This window comes from Prenolepis imparis, unplaced genomic scaffold (assembly GCF_030444845.1).
Source record: "Prenolepis imparis isolate NDT839.2.m4 unplaced genomic scaffold, iyPreImpa1.0 SCAF_4, whole genome shotgun sequence".
Lineage (NCBI taxonomy): Eukaryota > Metazoa > Arthropoda > Insecta > Hymenoptera > Formicidae > Prenolepis > Prenolepis imparis.
In genome coordinates, this window is record NW_028141162.1 from 16,056,094 (window position 1) to 16,073,777 (window position 17,684).

Below are 17,684 nucleotides of genomic sequence, written 5' to 3' on the forward strand. Positions count from 1 at the left end.
CAAAGGTTGGAAATCGTTTCTAACAATTATGCTTACTAATTAATCACAGCGGGACGCAGCTCCAACTGCCTGATACTCGCGGCGTTTCGGTAATAGCCGAAGCCCGAAGCTACAAACATCGGCAACTTCATTCTAATAGCGCGCGCGCGATACTATATATATGTATACATGACTTAATATTAATAATTAATTAAAACTCGAAGGAGATTCGTTCGAAAAGATATAGCTTTAGAAAAAAAAAATATTAATCGAGAATAAGATATTATAACATATTATTTACATAACATACTACTATTTTATAACTTTTACCATATTATTTTAAAATTTAATTAGCAAATTAATGCTTTATTAATATTTTTTGATAGAATCAGCTGATTAAAGCGTTAATTTGCTAATTAAATTTTAAAATAATATTATGTTATTAGAATTAAAATAATAATATGTTTTAAATAAAATGTTACAGTACTTTAAACTCGATCAATATTTTTTGACAGTTATCAGCTGATTTCTGTCAAAAAATATTATTCGATTTTAAAGTATTATAACATATTATTTATAACATTATTATATATTTTAACTTTTATAATATATTTTTATTTTAAAATTTAATTTGTAAATCAACGCTTTAATCAGCTGATTTCTGTCAAAAAATATTAATCTAGTTTAAACAAACTTTATATAAAAATATCATTCGTTTTTATATAAAATCGAGTAATGGCGCGCGTTTGTTGTTCTAGTAAAAAAAAAAAAATGTATTGACAGCAATACTAGCACTAAAGCCTCTCTCTCTCTTGATATAATTTACATCATGAAGATAATACGCGTAGGTGTTTCCTGTGACGTAACCGCGCCATTTAATAAACTTTTAGTGTCTCTCATTTCGCGTTTTAATAAAAATTTTTAATTCTAAACTAAATCTCTCGTGCAAAGGGCTGGATTTTATCATTATACCGCGGTACGACATATCTCCCTTATGGTTCTCAGAATGTATTATCGATGACGTGCAAAAGTTAAATCCGTATAACACGCGGACTGTGTAAATAATATAATATTATACCACGTAATTATATCATCTCGAATAGCACATAATTCCTTGGAATCTCAATCTTTGGAGGTATTTACGAATCCTCGTGAATTTTGTACGTCACTCTCCAATCGTATTCGTTACTATTTCATCGTGTAAAACTATTTCGCTATATATATAGTAATAGAGCCGCGATTCGCCCACGCGTCCGGTCTCTTCCATTAATTTTTAATTGCGAATTCCGCAACAAGCTTAGCAGAGGCTATACGTATAGAGAATGCGAAGTAGCATGGAGCAAAGGACAATAATCGTGTCTCTGTGTCTCGCAATTAGCCCTGTTGCTCTCTGTTATTTCCATTTAGGATTCCTATTCTGCCTTCTCCCACGCATTTCATTGTGACGCATCAAATGTTATTCTGGACATTGTTACGAGGGATCCGGATGCCCGAGTGTCCGTGTAACAACCGTCTATCTAGGTACAATTTGCGTATAACGTAAGCGTTTCCAGATATTTGACATTTCCTCTCCTAGTTAGAGTCGTATCTGGATATATACACACAAATTTGCTCGTATCTGTTCTGTATAATTTGCATGTAGCTATTTTTTAAAGGGTCTATCGAATGTCAGACACAAATTGGAAAACGATTTTACGAGATTAAAATTAAAAGATAGAGAGATTTAAACATATGTTAAAAGTAGCATATTAAATATATGTAGCTATATAATTAATATGTTTTTATATCTTCTATATATACCTACACCTATCTCTGCTAAATTGTAATTTAATAGTCATATGAAGAAGAAAGGAAGACCGTATGGTATTTTCGATCCGTTAAAATTAGATATTTAATTTGATAAGTTAAGTCGAGTGGCTCTTCGACTTTTTCCAGTGATAACAACGTGAATTATATAAACTATCGAATACACAGAAGATTTCTACACTTTTTTTCGGGAAAAGTCAGGATGTCACAAATCTTTTTGCCCTGCGTTTCGAAAAGTTCTCCAACAATAAATGGAATCACGAGCCGGAAATCGTTATCAAAGCAAACGGGATGTATATAGATTCGGGAAAAGGCTTTTCTCTCGACTGCGACCCCCCCGACCAGGCAAGAGTCCTTCTCTCGTCTACTTTAACGTTAAAGCCTCCGCAACTCTGGGCATTATTGACGTTAGGGCAAACCTGGGGGAGGAAGGGGGTCCGGGGGACGCGCGCGCGCGGCAGGACGAGAGGGTACCGGGTGCTCACCTTATCCGGCACCCACGCGGATCGAATCCAATTCGTCGGCACGCGTCGGATACTCGCGGAAGGTCACAAACGCCCGCGGCCCTTTCCCGACCCTCCCCTCTCCCTCGCCCCCCTCTCGCCATCCTTCACGCCCTGTTACAACCCTCGCTTTCTCTCTCTCTCTGTCCCATTTTCCTCTCACCCTCATCGTCAACGCGCCTTCCAGCCTTCATTCCACCCCTCCCACGCGTCCACGTTGCTTCTCTTTCACCCTCGTGATCCTCCCGCCCCTCTACCTTCCCATACCGCGAGGGGGTAGCGCGCGCTTGAGCGCGATAAAGCGGCGCGATCGAACGCGAAAATCTTCAACGACAGCCGCCCAAATGAATGGAATGCCGACCCACGCCTGGCACGGCCGTCTGATAGGCTGTCGTCCCCTCTTGCCAGAGGGAGAGAGAGAGACAGAGTGAGAGCGAATGGATGAGTGAGCGAATGGGTAGAGCGCGATGAACGGAGGACAAGCTTCGCGTAAACGGCAAGGGCCAAGGCCGTATCATTCGAAGGCACGTCCTCCCGTGCGTGCTTTACATCGAGCCCTTAGAGTTGCGATTGTATACGTGATCGTACACGAGAGATGTATGCTCGACAAACGAGGCGATATTTCTTTCGTTGAAGATTGAAAGGATCTTCTTCTTTTTTCCATTAAAACTTTATACTTTGCATTTATTTATCCGTATTTTTTTTGTCTAAATTGTTAATTATTAATTTTATTCCAAAATTAAAAGTCTATCAAAATCTGAAATTAATCAATAACTACGTGATTTTGCATTTTTCTCTTTCAATTATAACACATAATTGCAACACGTCTGGGTAATTTTATTACGAATTAATTATTTCAGTTTTTAACAAGAGAAACATCACACGTGTATATCAAATGTTTATTATAATTATCTGTACGTAATTTCGTAATAATATAAAGAGTCAAGTTTAAATAATTATAGGGTCTGATATTTTGCTGAAATTTATAACATTACTTTATGTTCATATGTCAGAGACATTGTATTGTGGATAATATATTGTAATATATTGTAATTGTGTAATACATTTCAATTAATAATTCAATATGCTGCAACGCATGGATTAATGGACCATTTGTATAGTATCGAGATTCTTATTCATTCGATATTATAAACATCACTATTATCACAAAAATTCTCTATACTTTATACTATACTTTGAAGCTTTTTCTTTTTTTAAAATTACTTTGCTATAAATGTATATCGCTGTTTGCTTACTTTTTCAATTGATAAATTGTTTCTACTTCATATATTCCATGCTCCTAGTCTTGTATATTAATTATTATATCATACAATTTTGTTATAATATAAAATTTTGCAATATATATTTATATTCAATATATGTATATGTATATATAAAAAATATGTATATATAATATATATAATATGCATATATATTGGATTGAAATGTCGTAAAATTTATATATAAAATATTTAAAAAAAATATATGTATGTATAAACTTACATTAAAAGCATGTATATACATTCTTCCGTTGACAAGAGAACCAGGATTGATCGTGAGGTCATTGTTTTGTCATACAAATGGGAAATCGTTACCGAGTATATAGTACTACGTGCGCTGCATGAGCTTTAGGCATACTACGCGAGAAACGTCAATACCATTACACAACCGTATAACACGCGATATCGCGACTTATCGATTGTCGAAGACAGAAAGAGACACATCATTAAATTACCCATTATATGTACAAATCAAATAATTTCACTTCGCGACGACGTATCTAAATAAATCCCGGATAACATCGTCAGAATAGCCGTTACGATCGCGATAAATTCAAAATACGATTCGACACGAGTGCAAAAAGAAGCACCAGTCACGTATATCCGGCAAATAGATGACAGGAGAAAAGTAACGATATCGATTCCATCAAATCTATACCTAGTTCGAGAGAGGAAGAGCGAAATCCAGCGTCGAGACGCAGGGGGTGACGGGGTCGTCGTCGTCGGCCCTGTCGACGAAGAGCACGTGCACGCGAGTGTGCGTGCATGTGGCAACGAGAGGACGCCTTCCTTGCCGCGCGCGGCTCGCGACAATACGCGCCCACGCACGCGTGAGAGAAGGAGAGCGCGCGCGTGCAACGTGCGGGGCCGCTTCAACGACGGCTCAGTCAGCGCCGACCCCCCGAACACATCCACTACCCACGCCTCGTTAATGAAAACATCTTTTGTCAATGAACTGACGTCAGCCCGCGCGCCGATTGGCCGGCCGCGCGAGCCCACGTGACCGCGGACGAATCCCGCCGCGTCTCCCGCCCTTCGCGCGACGCGCCGAGCGACCGTTCTGCTCCATTCTCGACTGACTCTCGGCGGACGGATGCTCGAGAGATAAGGTGTGGCCTGAGGCGAGTGGAAAACGAGAGCGGAATCGGGAAAACGAACGGAGAGGGAGAGAGGGGGGGAGAGAGAGAGAGAGAGAGAGAGAGAGGACAAAAACTTTTTTTTACCTACTTGTCGAAGTCTCGCCGTCCTCATCCTCTTCTTCAAAGTTCTCGGAAGCTCCGCCGTGGGATCTTGGACTTCGGAACGATGTTGGAGAAGAGTTCGGTGAGGTGAGGGAGAACGAGAGGGAATCGACGGAGATATCGCGACGATTCTACGGAAGGAACTTCTCGATCGCGGAGAGAGATCACGCGCTGTCACCTGTCATCCGTCATCCTCGCGGGCGCTCGAGATCCGCTCTGAAGTTGGGAGCGAGCGCGCTCGACCATCTCGCTTCGCGCGAGCGATCGAGCGATAAAGGATGGACTTCACGTTGTTGGCGCGCCGTGACGACTTTAAGGTTAAGAAGTGACGACTTGCCGAGGGCCAGGCGCGAGACAGATCGAGCGAGTCGGACATGCATTTTTTCAACGGCGAGCGTAAACATTTCACGACAACCGTGCCGTTAATTGGACGCGTCGTCTTGATTCACGAAGAGATCGATAACCGGGACGAGCTGACGGCGGCAACAACGACGGCGGCGGCGGTGACAACTACTGTGGTGGGGGTAGTTTGGCCGGTGAGGTGGGGGAAACGGCTTTGAGCGTGAAGGAGGAGGCGGAGTAGCTCACTCACTCACTCATACACGCGCGCACGTACATACAGGACGTAGTGTCGCAGGAAATGATGGCAACGCGTGAGAAACTGGTCGGAGCGTGCCGTGGATGGGTGAATGTCGCGCGATCCTTCTCCGGATGAGGCCGTCATCGGATTCAAAGTGCCATTCTTGTCATACCCAGTAAAGTTGTGGATCGTAGTAGACGCGCTCCGTTGAAGAGAGAGAGAGGTACGCGTGTCGCGACCTATACTACGGGTTATACACATATATAGGCACGCGCGCGTGTGCGTTTTTATGTACATTCATATTCATCGGACTCCCGAGTCCGAGCGGAGGACGCCTGACGGGGCTGACGACTTCCTCGGACTTCCTCATGGACGACGGACGCGGCGACTCTGACAACGCTGGGCGGGTACGTACCGTAGAATCGATGTGTCGTGGGAGTCGGTACCTAGAAGAAGCTTCCCGGGTGACGACGACGAGCGAGGATCGTCGTTGGAGCGATCGTCGTAGCAGAACGATGACGCCCTGACGATACACCGTCCCGTATCCGTTGCTTCTCGCGGAGGTGTCTCAGTGTCGAGAAATGACAGAACTTCGACTTTGCTGTAGAGGCTTGAGAATATCTTTGTGAGGGAGAGAGAGAAACGATTCTCAGTGATTGAAGGAAAACCACTGGAGTTTTGAAGCTCTTGTGGAGCGAGTCATTTGTCTGCTTTGAGAGAATAAAAGACTACAAAAGGATACCAAGATGCCAGGCAATGGTGGTGTGATGGAGGAGGATCTTCTGGGTCCAGAAGGCTTGTTCAGAGAGCTCAGATCGCAGAATGGTCCCAACAAGCTTCTTATCCTAGACTGCAGAGCACACTCTGACTTCTCCGATGCTCATATAAGAGGTTCCGTACCTCTGGCCATACCCAGCATCATGTTGCGAAGATTGGCTGCTGGTAAAGTGGACCTCTTGTCCACGATAAGGTGCTTGGACCTGAGAAACAGAGTGGAGGTGTTTATGTGCGGAGATGAAAACAGTAGAGGAACATTTGTACTGATCGGTGACTCTACGGACCCTGCGGGCCATCAGGGTGAAACGATACAAGTTTTGAGCCGGAGACTTAAAAGCAGTGGTGGCAATGTTGCCATCTTAATTGGTGAGAAATGTATCTTTATATGACAACAATTTCATTGACAGTAGTTCAATTCTTATTAAGATTACTTGTCCTTGTTATTAGTCTTACCAAGATGTCAATTAATAGTTTGACATTTACATATATATCAAATTTATGTTTATACTTGAAACTAGAATATTTTCATTGTTTAGTGCAATTAATATCAAGATAGATTTGAAAATATACAATATCAATATCAATATTGTGTGTGTGATATCTCAATATTTATTGTTATAAATGTATGATCAATATTACTTGTTATGAATATACAATATCAGCATTCAAATATCAATATTCAAATTAATGTTATAATGTCATTTTTTTGTATAATTAATTTAAATGTGTAATTTATTTGATAAAAGTTTCTAAATTTAACTGCATAATCACACAATAGTTGCTAATTATAACTCTGCAACCATATTATTTTGTTTGCCACACATACACACAAATATATGCACAGATAGCAATGGCAATAGTGATGTGGAAGGCTTTCAGAAGTAACAGCTGAAGCACAGAGACTGGTTGTGAATGAAATATTGATTTATGTGGGAGGCATTCCAGTGGAGCCAGACACTTAATTCTATACCCTGTGTGCTGTCTTTATCAAGCTCTAGATAAGACTGCCTAGCCATTCAATGTTTTATTTGGCATATGCAATTTACTGATTAAACATATATTAATATACAAGAATAATTAATGTTATTTTATGACATATATAAAACATTGGCCGTATTTAAAAATCATATTTAATATATAAAACAATTAAAAATTCTATATTTGTGTGTGTATATCCAATTTTTCCTTTTTCAAGAAAAAAAATTACATTAATTTTTTAAAATAATCTTATTAGTTATTTAAAAAAAATTCATATGTATAATAATTATTATTATTTTCAATGTGTTATTATATGCAATGTATTTAATTTCTGGCTCAATTATTAATAATAAATTTATTTAAAATTTTAGCAGATTAATGTAAATTTGGAAATTAATTCTTTTCTTTATATAATTGTATAAAATAAAATTATTATATTATATTCTTGAGAGTATAGAGAAATTTTATATATAATATTAGATTATTATACATGTATAAATATAGCTGTGTAAAATTTTTAACTGTGTCAGATAGATTTTTAATTCTTACACAAATAATTATCGTTGCAATGCTTGTTTGCAGATGGTTTTGGAGCATTCAGAGATAGATATCCAGAATGGTGTGAAGGAAGTCAGGCTAATAATGAGTGTGTCCCAGGTCAGGACAATAATGACGGCGAATTAATGGGCCTTAGATCCCTTCGGATATCCACTCCGCCGACTAGGTCCTATTCGGATTCTGACAGTGATAGCACTTGCGATTCAGTTGGTGAGTGTAAAACATTTTCATTGCATCGAGAATTCTGTAACAATAATACATAGTAATGAAAAATAATATAATTCATGAATATCATAATACAACAAAGGCGCATTATTAGTAACATAGTATTAATATTAATAACATAGTATTAATTTTCTAGTAATAACGGTATTAAATTTCTGATTATATTTCAGGTCCCGAGGAAGATAAAGATTTTCCCGTAGAAATTTTACCTCATTTGTATCTCGGTAACGCGGCTAATAGCGAGGATCGCGAAGCTTTAGCGCGGCACAGGATACAGTACATACTCAATGTGACACCGGATTTGCCAAATGTGTTTGAAAGCGCTGGTTCAATAAAGTACATGCAGATACCAATAAGTGATCACTGGAGTCAAAATTTGGCTAGTTTCTTTCCGCAAGCGATTCAGTTCATAGGTAAGTGACAGCTTGACCCGAACAATTTTTATTGAAAATGACGTCAATGTTGGAAGTTGAGAAATAGATATGTATATATTTTTATTCTAATCAATCTTACGTTTAAAAAAACAAGATTTAAAATAAACCGTTCTTTATAAGCATGTTGGAAAAAAAATACTCTTCTTTTCTTATAACTCGCTACAAGAGTAAAAAAAGTCAAAGGAAAGCAAAAAAATTCTCAGCTATTAATTAGCATCTCATACATTTTTTATTCTGTGGATATTTCTTCAATGGATATTTCATCATCGCGGAGTTAATTATATTCCGATGCGATCGTAACATTTTATATATTTATTTATTGTAAATTAATTTCTCACCCATGCGCGCGAGATCCAGCAATAATCACATTTTTTTAAATATTTAGATATCAAAAGATATGCAATAAAACAGATTTTATAAATATAAAAAAGAATTTATATACAAAAGAATTATATTGATAAGAAAAGATTTTCCTCGTTTCCTTCGTATTTTTACTTTGCACAACACAAATCGTGTCTCGTATCGTTTTATTGCAAACGCGAACTGTATTTATCGCACGGTGAGCTTTTTCTGCGTCAAAAATTCTCGGTTCGGACCTGCGCTTCTTAAACAGGATTTCCTGTTTAAGAAAGTCTCCGCGCGCGCAGCTTCTGAAAGGGGCATTCTTATAAATAGGTTCGCCTAAATAGAAACTTTCCCACGTGGCGGGCAAGCCGTGCTAGACAATTAAACAACGGATGTCCGGTTAGGCCGAGAGCTATACTTAAGTCTGAATGGCGAGGCTTGGCATTGCTATTGAGCCTGTCTGGCACTTTTGACTGTCCCGACACACTTTAACGTTGGCAATCCGGCTGTCCTTTGTTACCGTCATTTATACAAATTTGTCGTGACATGCATTGTGTCTCCTTCAACATATTTTCTCATTGCAATTTTCAAATTAATTGACATTAATTATCTATAGAAACATAACATAATTAGAGCTGATAGTAGTTTACAATTAATTTTACATCTCATATATTGATTAAATAAAAGTTTATTCGAGAGATCGCTTTGCATTATATGTATAAACTTAGAAAGCTATTGTAAAATAAGTTTACGTATATTTAATAATTTTATTATAAAAAAAAAAAATAAAGCAAACAAGTGTTATATTCGCGAATTGATCGAATCGCCGATTGCGGGGATTAAAATCATGTCTTATTTTTCAGAAGAAGCACGGAGCTCGGACAAGGGAGTGCTGGTTCATTGTTTGGCCGGAGTATCGCGGTCTGTGACGATCACCGTGGCTTATCTCATGCACAAGTGCAGTCTCAGCCTGAACGACGCTTTCAACCTAGTACGTAGTAGAAAGTCCAACGTCGCACCGAATTTTCACTTTATGGAACAACTGCACAGCTTCGAGAGGGAATTGAGGGACCGAGTGGGGGATCGGCAAAACAACAAGAACAATGATCAGAGGTGTATCGGGGCGTGTCGGCCCGATGGACCTTGCAACTGTCCGGCGCCCAGTTTCCTGAGTCCCATCGATCTGGGTCTCAGCCCCGATTCGGGAATCGAGTTTGACAGATGGGCGGCGAGCACCCCGGCCGAATGAGACGGGCCTGGGGGGACCCAATACAAGTTTTAGGTCCCTCCGTCACACGCGTCTCCTACGAGGAAAAATCCTGATTGAAGGATGGTTACGATAACGCGCTTTATCATTCTGATACGTGAGAGACGAGCATCGAAAAACCCGGTCCCCTACTCCCGGTATCTATCTTCAGATAGAGTATATAGGATGTTAGACACACGTTCGGCGAATGCCAAGATGTATGTAGCTTTTAGAGGCATCCAAAGTTAGTTACTACGCGCCGGCACTTTTCTTCCTTCTCTAATTTCTCGTTTCTTCCCGCCGAGCCTCTCATTCCTGGTGTATACGAATTAACGATCCGCAAATTATTTAAATTCACATTATAAGTTGAATTCTAAAATTCACATTATAAGTTGAATTCTAAAAGGATCAAAGAGCTTTTGAAAATACGCAGCACTTTTTCAATACTCATCGTAACTGTATACTCTGCAATGGATCAGAATTTGTAAAATAATTTCTAAAGAATTTTTGTTTTAATTGAGCTTTAATACTATTACGCGATTATAACTGCTTAACGTAGTAAAACGAAATAAATGCTGTTAAATTTTCGACAAAATTTTAAAATAATATAGGAATGAGAGGATATTATAATATGAAAGAAAGAAAATATATATATTAAAGAAAAATTATCTCTTTGTTAGACAATTAGCTTGTCAACGTACACGTTGAATAACAATGCGCTGCAAAGTATACCTGCAGCGACGAAGCTTGTCTATCTTGTTGAAATTTTCGATTACGAAGATTTGGCACGTTACGTTACGCCGTCAAATCACGATAATATGATGCGGTCGTGTTGTGACTTATGGGGAAATTAGATGATACGGTACACTTTTCATGCCCAAATGTGTAAAAGAAAGAAAAAGAAAAAGTTTAGGATTCTCCTTTCTAACTTGTGGCAGCAATGGACACTGAAAGTATTTTATAAACGAGATTGCGTAATTTCTCATCGTGCAACAGTTGCGTCGTAATCATAATTGTACAATTCTGACATTATGCTTCCAAGTTTCGAAAAACCCTTAACGTGTACGATTGTAACCGGTGTGCAAGATATATCAGAATTCAGGCATTCACGAGATATGACATAACATATCGTTATATCTCGAGAGAGAAAGAAAGAGAGAGAGAGAGAGAGTGAAGAACGTGCGTATGTGTGTGTGTGTGTGTGTGTGTGAGAGAGAGAGAGAGAGAGAGAGAGAGAGAGAGAGAGAGAGAGAGAGAGAGAGAGAGAGAGAGAGAGAGAGAGAGAGAGAGAGAGAGAGAGAGAGAGAGAGAGAAAGTTCTAAACATATATATATACATACACATATATATATATATATATATTTTAATACTTCTTCCCCCAAATCCTTCAATTAATGAGGCTGTGTTTATTTTACCGCAAGCGATATTTCATACGCGAAGTAATCTCTAAACGATGAGTTCCCACCAGGCAATCACAAGTATAGTCAAAGGTAAACATCACCGCTTAGTATACTAAGTTTTCCGTGGTACAAAATTAAGAGAGGTCTTATATGTACACAATAGGGGCGAATTTAAGCGGAATTTTACGCGGACAGTTGTCAAGAATAATCCTCAAAAAATACTTCCTTGAAAAAAAATTCTCATAGAAAATTCTCATTGATATATCTAAGAAAGTGTCAAACATTTCCTTTCGGAAACGAGCGTTTCCGAGTTTCCAAAAGCCCGAGGTTTCGCATTCAAGTCGAGTCTTAAATCCGCCCGTCGGGGATCTTTTACTAATCTAGTAGTTTATAAAGGATAAAATTCGAGAGAGAATTTTCAATGTAGTTTTTTCGACACACACTGAAGTGACTTATCTCGCCAAGGATAATCGCCTCAATGCATTTTGACTTTCGAAGATGCGCGAAAGGTATAAAGGCACGTCGCCTCAGGTACATATGCCAGTAACTTAAGTTTAAGGGAGGACACACATCTTAGAAATCAGTGCATTTCTTTAGGGCATTCCGAATCTCCCCTGCTCACGAGAAAAGCCAGGCTCGTCACCGATGAACAGAGAGCGGAGTTAGGGAAAACTTATTGTCCGAGCCACTCGGAATGATAGAGATGAAGGCGTTACTTAGTATTTTCATTCTTCATCAATTCGGAATGCAAAGCTTTCAAATCGACAAGAGAAAACTTAAAGAATTAGAAGTATGTTATTATTATATTAATAGATATATATGTTTGAAATATTTGCCATAAAAAGGTTGAAAGATCTATTTGTATCAAAGAACTTTTTAACTCGTCTATTTTTAGTATTTTCAATGATTAATGCGCTCTTTTCTTTTTGCCCGAAATAAAAATTTCACTACTAAAGTAACGCCTTCAAATAATCAATCAATAATCGATTTTGTTGTCAATCAGAACCCGTCTTCATTACTACATAGAAATTTGAGAGATGTTCCTGCACATTACATGCTGGCATCGGAGCAACATTAGCTCTCTTCGAATTTTTTATATAGATACTTTTCTATACATTTTTGGGCCTGTGCATTCATATGAAAAACGCATCTAGCTGTATATTGCGTATATAACTCGTGCGCTAAATTGGATTCTGAATTGTACGAGAATCAGCACTGTTTTTATTATCTTACAGATCTCAGATATATATTGAAAGTTATTTTTGTAAAGAAAACGAAAAGAGAAGAAATGCATTCACATTCCCATAATAATACGAGCCAGAATGGCCTGTGACACTACTGTAACTACCTTTTCATGTAATACTACATGTATTGTTCATTGAGGATAATTGAAGTTAATATGAGTGTATACAAGTGAATGTTATTTTTTTCGTGTAATAATTAACTGCAAGAGTTACGGTAATTAATAACTCTTGGCTACTGCGAGAGTAAATTGAATATATAATTAAGGAAATATATATTTGACGTTAATGTAATAACAATATTCTACTATTACACTGTTGTCTGTTGTATGTTTACTGGGCGAGCGATGCCCCGAGAAATTTAATCAAATATTATGTATATTATATATAAATTATTATTTTATATTCGTCGTTGTATATATATTTTAACTAATTTTCATTATAGAAATACAAACTTATCTTACCTGAACTGCAAATAATCGATTGTCATTTTGTCAAGCAGGTCATCTTTACATTCCACGCATGTAACTTTCGTCTCTTATATTTTCCGAGTTTATTTGATAATGTAAAATCAAATATATGCGTTACACGCGCACATTGTATCTGCCATACGGTAATAGTAATAATTAATTTAGTTTCCATTATCTCAATGCGTACAGTTTTAATTTTTATTCATATATTGCAACCATGTTAATTAATTCATAGTTTTGTACTTCCGATATAAAATCAATTATAAAATCTGAAATGTGTAAGAAATTTTTTTCTTTGAATTTTATTACTGATATATATTATATGTATATTTTTTGTAATGTATTATTAAAAAATATTTATGCTTACTTTATGAATGGAATAAAATTGAAAAGTACGTGACAGAGTATGAAACATCGTTTCGTTCGAAAGGGTATGAAATATCGTTTCATACTTTCGGAATCTTAATCTCATTGTCACAGTCAACATTGAATATCTGCAAAAAGTATTGTTTTACTTTGATCAATTGTAACAATATTGAATTAAAGACAAATAAATTATGTATTATTTACAATTTTAATTACATATTAGCCAATAAATTGCCATAGATTTTTTGTTTAATTTTGTCTTCTTTTTAAAGACGTTTAATCTTATGGAAATATATATAAAGCAATTTTAAAAGTCGCGTATAAATATAGTGGGATATCTTTGTATTTTTCGCAAATTTAAAATAGTATAATTGTATGATGATTATTATATAAATTCGTAAACATATTTTTTTAAATATATTCTGTTTATATGGAAGGACACAGTACATATCTAAATAATTAAATGTGTGTTAATATTCATATTAAAAAATGTATTTTTATTTTCTTATTATATTTTATGGAGATTGAGCAACATCAAACTACAAAACATGCATATATGTGCAAACTTACTTTTTACTTCGCACTTTTAATTGCGTTTACCAAAATTATTCTTAGTGCATTTAAAAATCTTTTATTTCGTAATAATCATTTGCATTAATTATATATAATCTTTTCAATCTCTTCCTTCATTTAATAAAACTTATTTTTATAACAGTTGTATGAATAGCGCGTTTCAACCATTCGTAAGCGCATTAAATAATCAAATCGATAATCTGCTTGGAACAATTTACTAATTTGTTTGTCGTACCGAAATCGGTCGCGCTTTCCGACAGAGTTCTAAGAACGTTCAAAGCGGTTTCGGATTGGCGCACAGCACTAATTAATTCGTTACGATCACTAGGATCTGGTGTAGCGGACAATAGTGTTCCCAATCCAACTAGAGCTCTAAATTTTGCTTCGGGCTCGTGCAAACGGGGCAACACGGCAAATAATACATTCAGCGCTCTCATTCTAGCAGGTGTATCGTTATACTTATTTAATGCTACAACCAGATTTAAGATATATGTCGATATTGCGACCTGAAAAAAATATTTTACAGTGATCTGACGCTATTTGCATCTTCTATCATGAGAGATTAGTTTGCGTAAAAGTGTAACGAATTACATTTACGATTATTATTTGAATCATTCATAAAGTTATGCAATTGTATATTCATTAATTATGCAATTTAAGCCTTTCTTTCATTATCGATATTATCGATCATATTAATTCGATATTATATTAATATATTATTTCGATATATTTCGAATTATTTAATAATTACTTAACATAACGTACCTGATTATTTTTATTTCCAAGGGATTGTAGATCCAGCAGAGACTTGAGTATCTCATCCCGATGATCAAAACAAAGTTTCTCTCCCTTTTCGTGTTGGAACATATTGGCTATCAGTCGGAAGGTGAGCATTTGATTCGATGGAATTGCATCAGATTTGATATGCCTTTCTATGACTGGCAGCAGTTCCTCTGTACACAATTGATCGTTTAATTCCTTATGAAGCACAGCAAGTCTCGCTATATCTAGCACTGGAAATACTATATCGTTCGGCCAATCTAAAAGATTTTTTAGCGCACTGATAGCACTAGCTTTAATTTCCTCGGACATTTGACCGTTTATGAGTTTTCCTATCGCGTCTAATTTTTCCTCTGGTATTTTATATATACTTTCTTGTTTAACGTTTAATTCCTTTAATTTTTCTGCAATATAAACGTAAAATGAAATACACACAATTATATACATTGTGTTATGTCTAATTATCTTACCGAAAATGGCAGACATATTTGCTTGTTCTAACTTTAAATAGTTCAAGTGAGGTATATAGGAAGGTGCAGGCGTGTTGGAAGAACTGAACATCGATGATTGCACAGTAACATCGGGTGTACTGGATGATGTTCCTGATCCAGGAACATATCTATTTCCTCCTGTAAAAGGATCTACATATTGAGATCCAGTAGTCAAAACTGAAGCTGGCTCAGAATTCTTTACTATGAAATTTGCAACCTAAAGCCAAGTATACAAATAATTTCACCTCGCACTTTCCAATCAGATTTATGATTTTGCGTAAATGTCTTTTAAATAAAGCAGTAATGAGGCGCCGAAAGAAATTACTTATTCGTTATATAAACAAGATTGTACAATAAATTAAAATAAATGCCGTCCAAGATACATACCTGATCTAAAAATAATTGACTGAGATCATTGTCATGAAGAAACTTCTGCGCAGCATGCCAGGGATCTTCACCTTTGTTATATGGAAGTTTCAAAGGTGGTACGCCGTCTTGTATGTCGACCGAAAAAACATAATCATATTCTATGCCATTGTAGAGTTGCTTTCCGGATGTAGCCGCGGTACCGCCGGATGCACCCATCACATCGCCAATTTTTATCCACCGTTGTTCGCTCTGCGACCAGTTATACGCTCTAACCGCATCTCCTTCATTCACAATCTTTGTTTGGCCGTCTCGTTGCCCAGGTTGTAGAAGAACTCTCGAATCTGGTAAACTATTCGCAAAATTAAAATTAATTTAAAATATACAAGTAGAAAAATTTTTAGTTTATCTTTAAAAAAACAGAAACTGACTCTTTTATGCTGATGTCTCCGATTACTTGCTGTGCATTCAGAGTGGTACTTGCCACTTCCTTCTCAAATGCTTCCAATATCTCCGAATTCGCGTATCGTTCGGGATCTGATGAGAATATCCTGACGGTGCCGTCGGAACTTCCGACAATTATGTCACCATTTGAGAACAACTCGATACACCATATCGATTGTGACGGTAGAACAATGGTTTGACTCAGTTCCATATTATACCATATTCTGACAGTTCTATCCTCTCCAGACGAATAGATATATGTGCCATTCGGAATGGCTGCTATACTGTAAATATAATTTTCGTGTCCGCAATAAGTGCCTACACAGGTTCCGAGTTTAGCGTTCCAGTGCCTAATAGTAGCATCGTTGGCGCAAGTTAAGAATTCGTCATTCTTTATATCAACTATATCACGAATACAGTCTGTGTGTCCTATTAATTTATGTTCCACCGAACCATCTTTTGTCCACACTATTACCAACTTATCGGCGGATCCAGTCACTATATTGCCACTTAATAAATCCGCCACACACCATACCGCAGCAGTATGACCCGTGAGATTCAACTGCGGTTTACTCAAATCTTTTATGTCCCATAACTTAGCGGTGAGGTCCCAGGAACTTGAAAGAAACGTGTCGTCCTTCTTACCAGTCCTCAGATTGCACACAGTATTCTGATGCGCCGTTATCGTATGCACAGGTACTGTCTCATCCGCCACATAGACACATATGGCATTGTCATTGCTACCAGTAATGATGTAACCTTTGGGATTCCTCTCCGATGGATTTATAACGCATACTGAACTGACAAAATTGGAGTGACCTGTCAATACTGCGCTCTGTTCATACTCGTTATCCTTCCTGCAAAAAATTCTAAATGTTAAAATAATATTTAGATTTATGTGTAACAGTTCTATTATCTGACAGTCCTCATTAATTCTTAGTAATAAATATATAATAAAAAATAACTCTCAATATCAATATGCAGTTGAGAATCATGCTTTACGAGAATGATATGTATATCTCATTAGTATAAAATTGATGTTCACCAAGAGCTTTTATCGTACAACGATTATATAGACTTAAAATGAATCTAAATAGGCTTCATTTCAAAAGGAAGACAGCAATATTTAGATATAACCTAAGAGAAGGAAACGTATTTCTCTCGCAGCTACAGGGCAGTTGAAGAAAATTGAAAACATTTGATGCTACAAATTTTAGTACACGAGGGAGACTCTCTACGAGTTCTCTCGCCCCAAGAGAGTACCAACCCCGTCGGTTTCCATACTCGCGCGGTCTTGTCCCGGGAGACAGACACGACGGTGCCGTCGACGAAGGTCGCCACCGCTCTGACGTCCGCGGTGTGTCCGAGCAGGACGCTGCTCAATTTGTACGGCGGCTTGTCCATGCTGGCGCAAAACAGTCTTCCCGTCTCGCTCTCGGGTGCCAAAACACGTCGACTTTCCGCGATTATTACGCACGTTCGTGTACGCCCCGAATAAATATCGCTTCACGCGCGCTCTGCCGCGCCATGATGACAGATGCAATCCGGGTCGCGCGCGCATGCGCGATCGTCATCTTCGGGCCAATCGGCGCAACGCGGAA

At 37.6% G+C, this 17,684-nt stretch overlaps 2 protein-coding genes across 5 annotated transcripts; one reads left to right on the forward strand and one right to left on the reverse strand.

Moving 5' to 3' along the window:
• The first annotated feature begins 6,135 nt into the window (after positions 1-6,135).
• Positions 6,136-13,062, forward strand: Mkp3 (Mitogen-activated protein kinase phosphatase 3). Its single transcript, XM_083036704.1, has 4 exons — positions 6,136-6,532; positions 7,727-7,912; positions 8,098-8,340; positions 9,570-13,062. Exons 1-4 carry the CDS (start codon positions 6,136-6,138, stop codon positions 9,953-9,955), a joined length of 1,212 nt encoding a protein of 403 aa, XP_082892830.1. The 3' UTR covers positions 9,956-13,062.
• Positions 7,810-17,625, reverse strand: Plap (phospholipase A2 activator protein). Of its 4 annotated transcripts, none has more exons than XM_083036698.1 (9): positions 17,351-17,625; positions 16,071-16,940; positions 15,661-15,991; positions 15,253-15,490; positions 14,768-15,186; positions 14,238-14,508; positions 13,431-13,557; positions 13,058-13,196; positions 7,810-7,946 (listed from the first exon to the last, which is right to left on the reverse strand). In XM_083036698.1, exons 1-7 carry the CDS (start codon positions 17,485-17,487, stop codon positions 13,544-13,546), a joined length of 2,280 nt encoding a protein of 759 aa, XP_082892824.1. In that variant the 5' UTR covers positions 17,488-17,625; the 3' UTR covers positions 7,810-7,946; positions 13,058-13,196; positions 13,431-13,543. The 4 variants fall into 4 exon arrangements, with proteins under 4 accessions (XP_082892824.1, XP_082892823.1, XP_082892821.1 ...); XM_083036697.1 differs by having other exon boundaries at positions 13,058-13,332; XM_083036695.1 differs by lacking the exons at positions 7,810-7,946; positions 13,058-13,196 and having other exon boundaries at positions 14,000-14,508.
• Between the last annotated feature and the right edge of the window lie 59 nt (positions 17,626-17,684).

Bases quoted from the DNA above. Each gene is read 5' to 3' on its own strand.
- Mkp3 (XM_083036704.1), top strand. From the start codon at position 6,136: ATGCCAGGCAATGGTGGTGTGATGGAGGAGGATCTTCTGGGTCCAGAA. The intron at 6,533-7,726 runs GTGAGAAATGTA...GCTTGTTTGCAG, and splicing joins CAATGTTGCCATCTTAATTG to ATGGTTTTGGAGCATTCAGA. The intron at 7,913-8,097 runs GTGAGTGTAAAA...ATTATATTTCAG, and splicing joins TAGCACTTGCGATTCAGTTG to GTCCCGAGGAAGATAAAGAT.
- Plap (XM_083036695.1), bottom strand. From the start codon at position 17,487: ATGGACAAGCCGCCGTACAAATTGAGCAGCGTCCTGCTCGGACACACC. The intron at 15,992-16,070 runs GTCAGTTTCTGT...TTTTGCGAATAG, and splicing joins GGAGACATCAGCATAAAAGA to TTTACCAGATTCGAGAGTTC. The intron at 15,491-15,660 runs GTATGTATCTTG...ACTTGGCTTTAG, and splicing joins GTCAATTATTTTTAGATCAG to GTTGCAAATTTCATAGTAAA.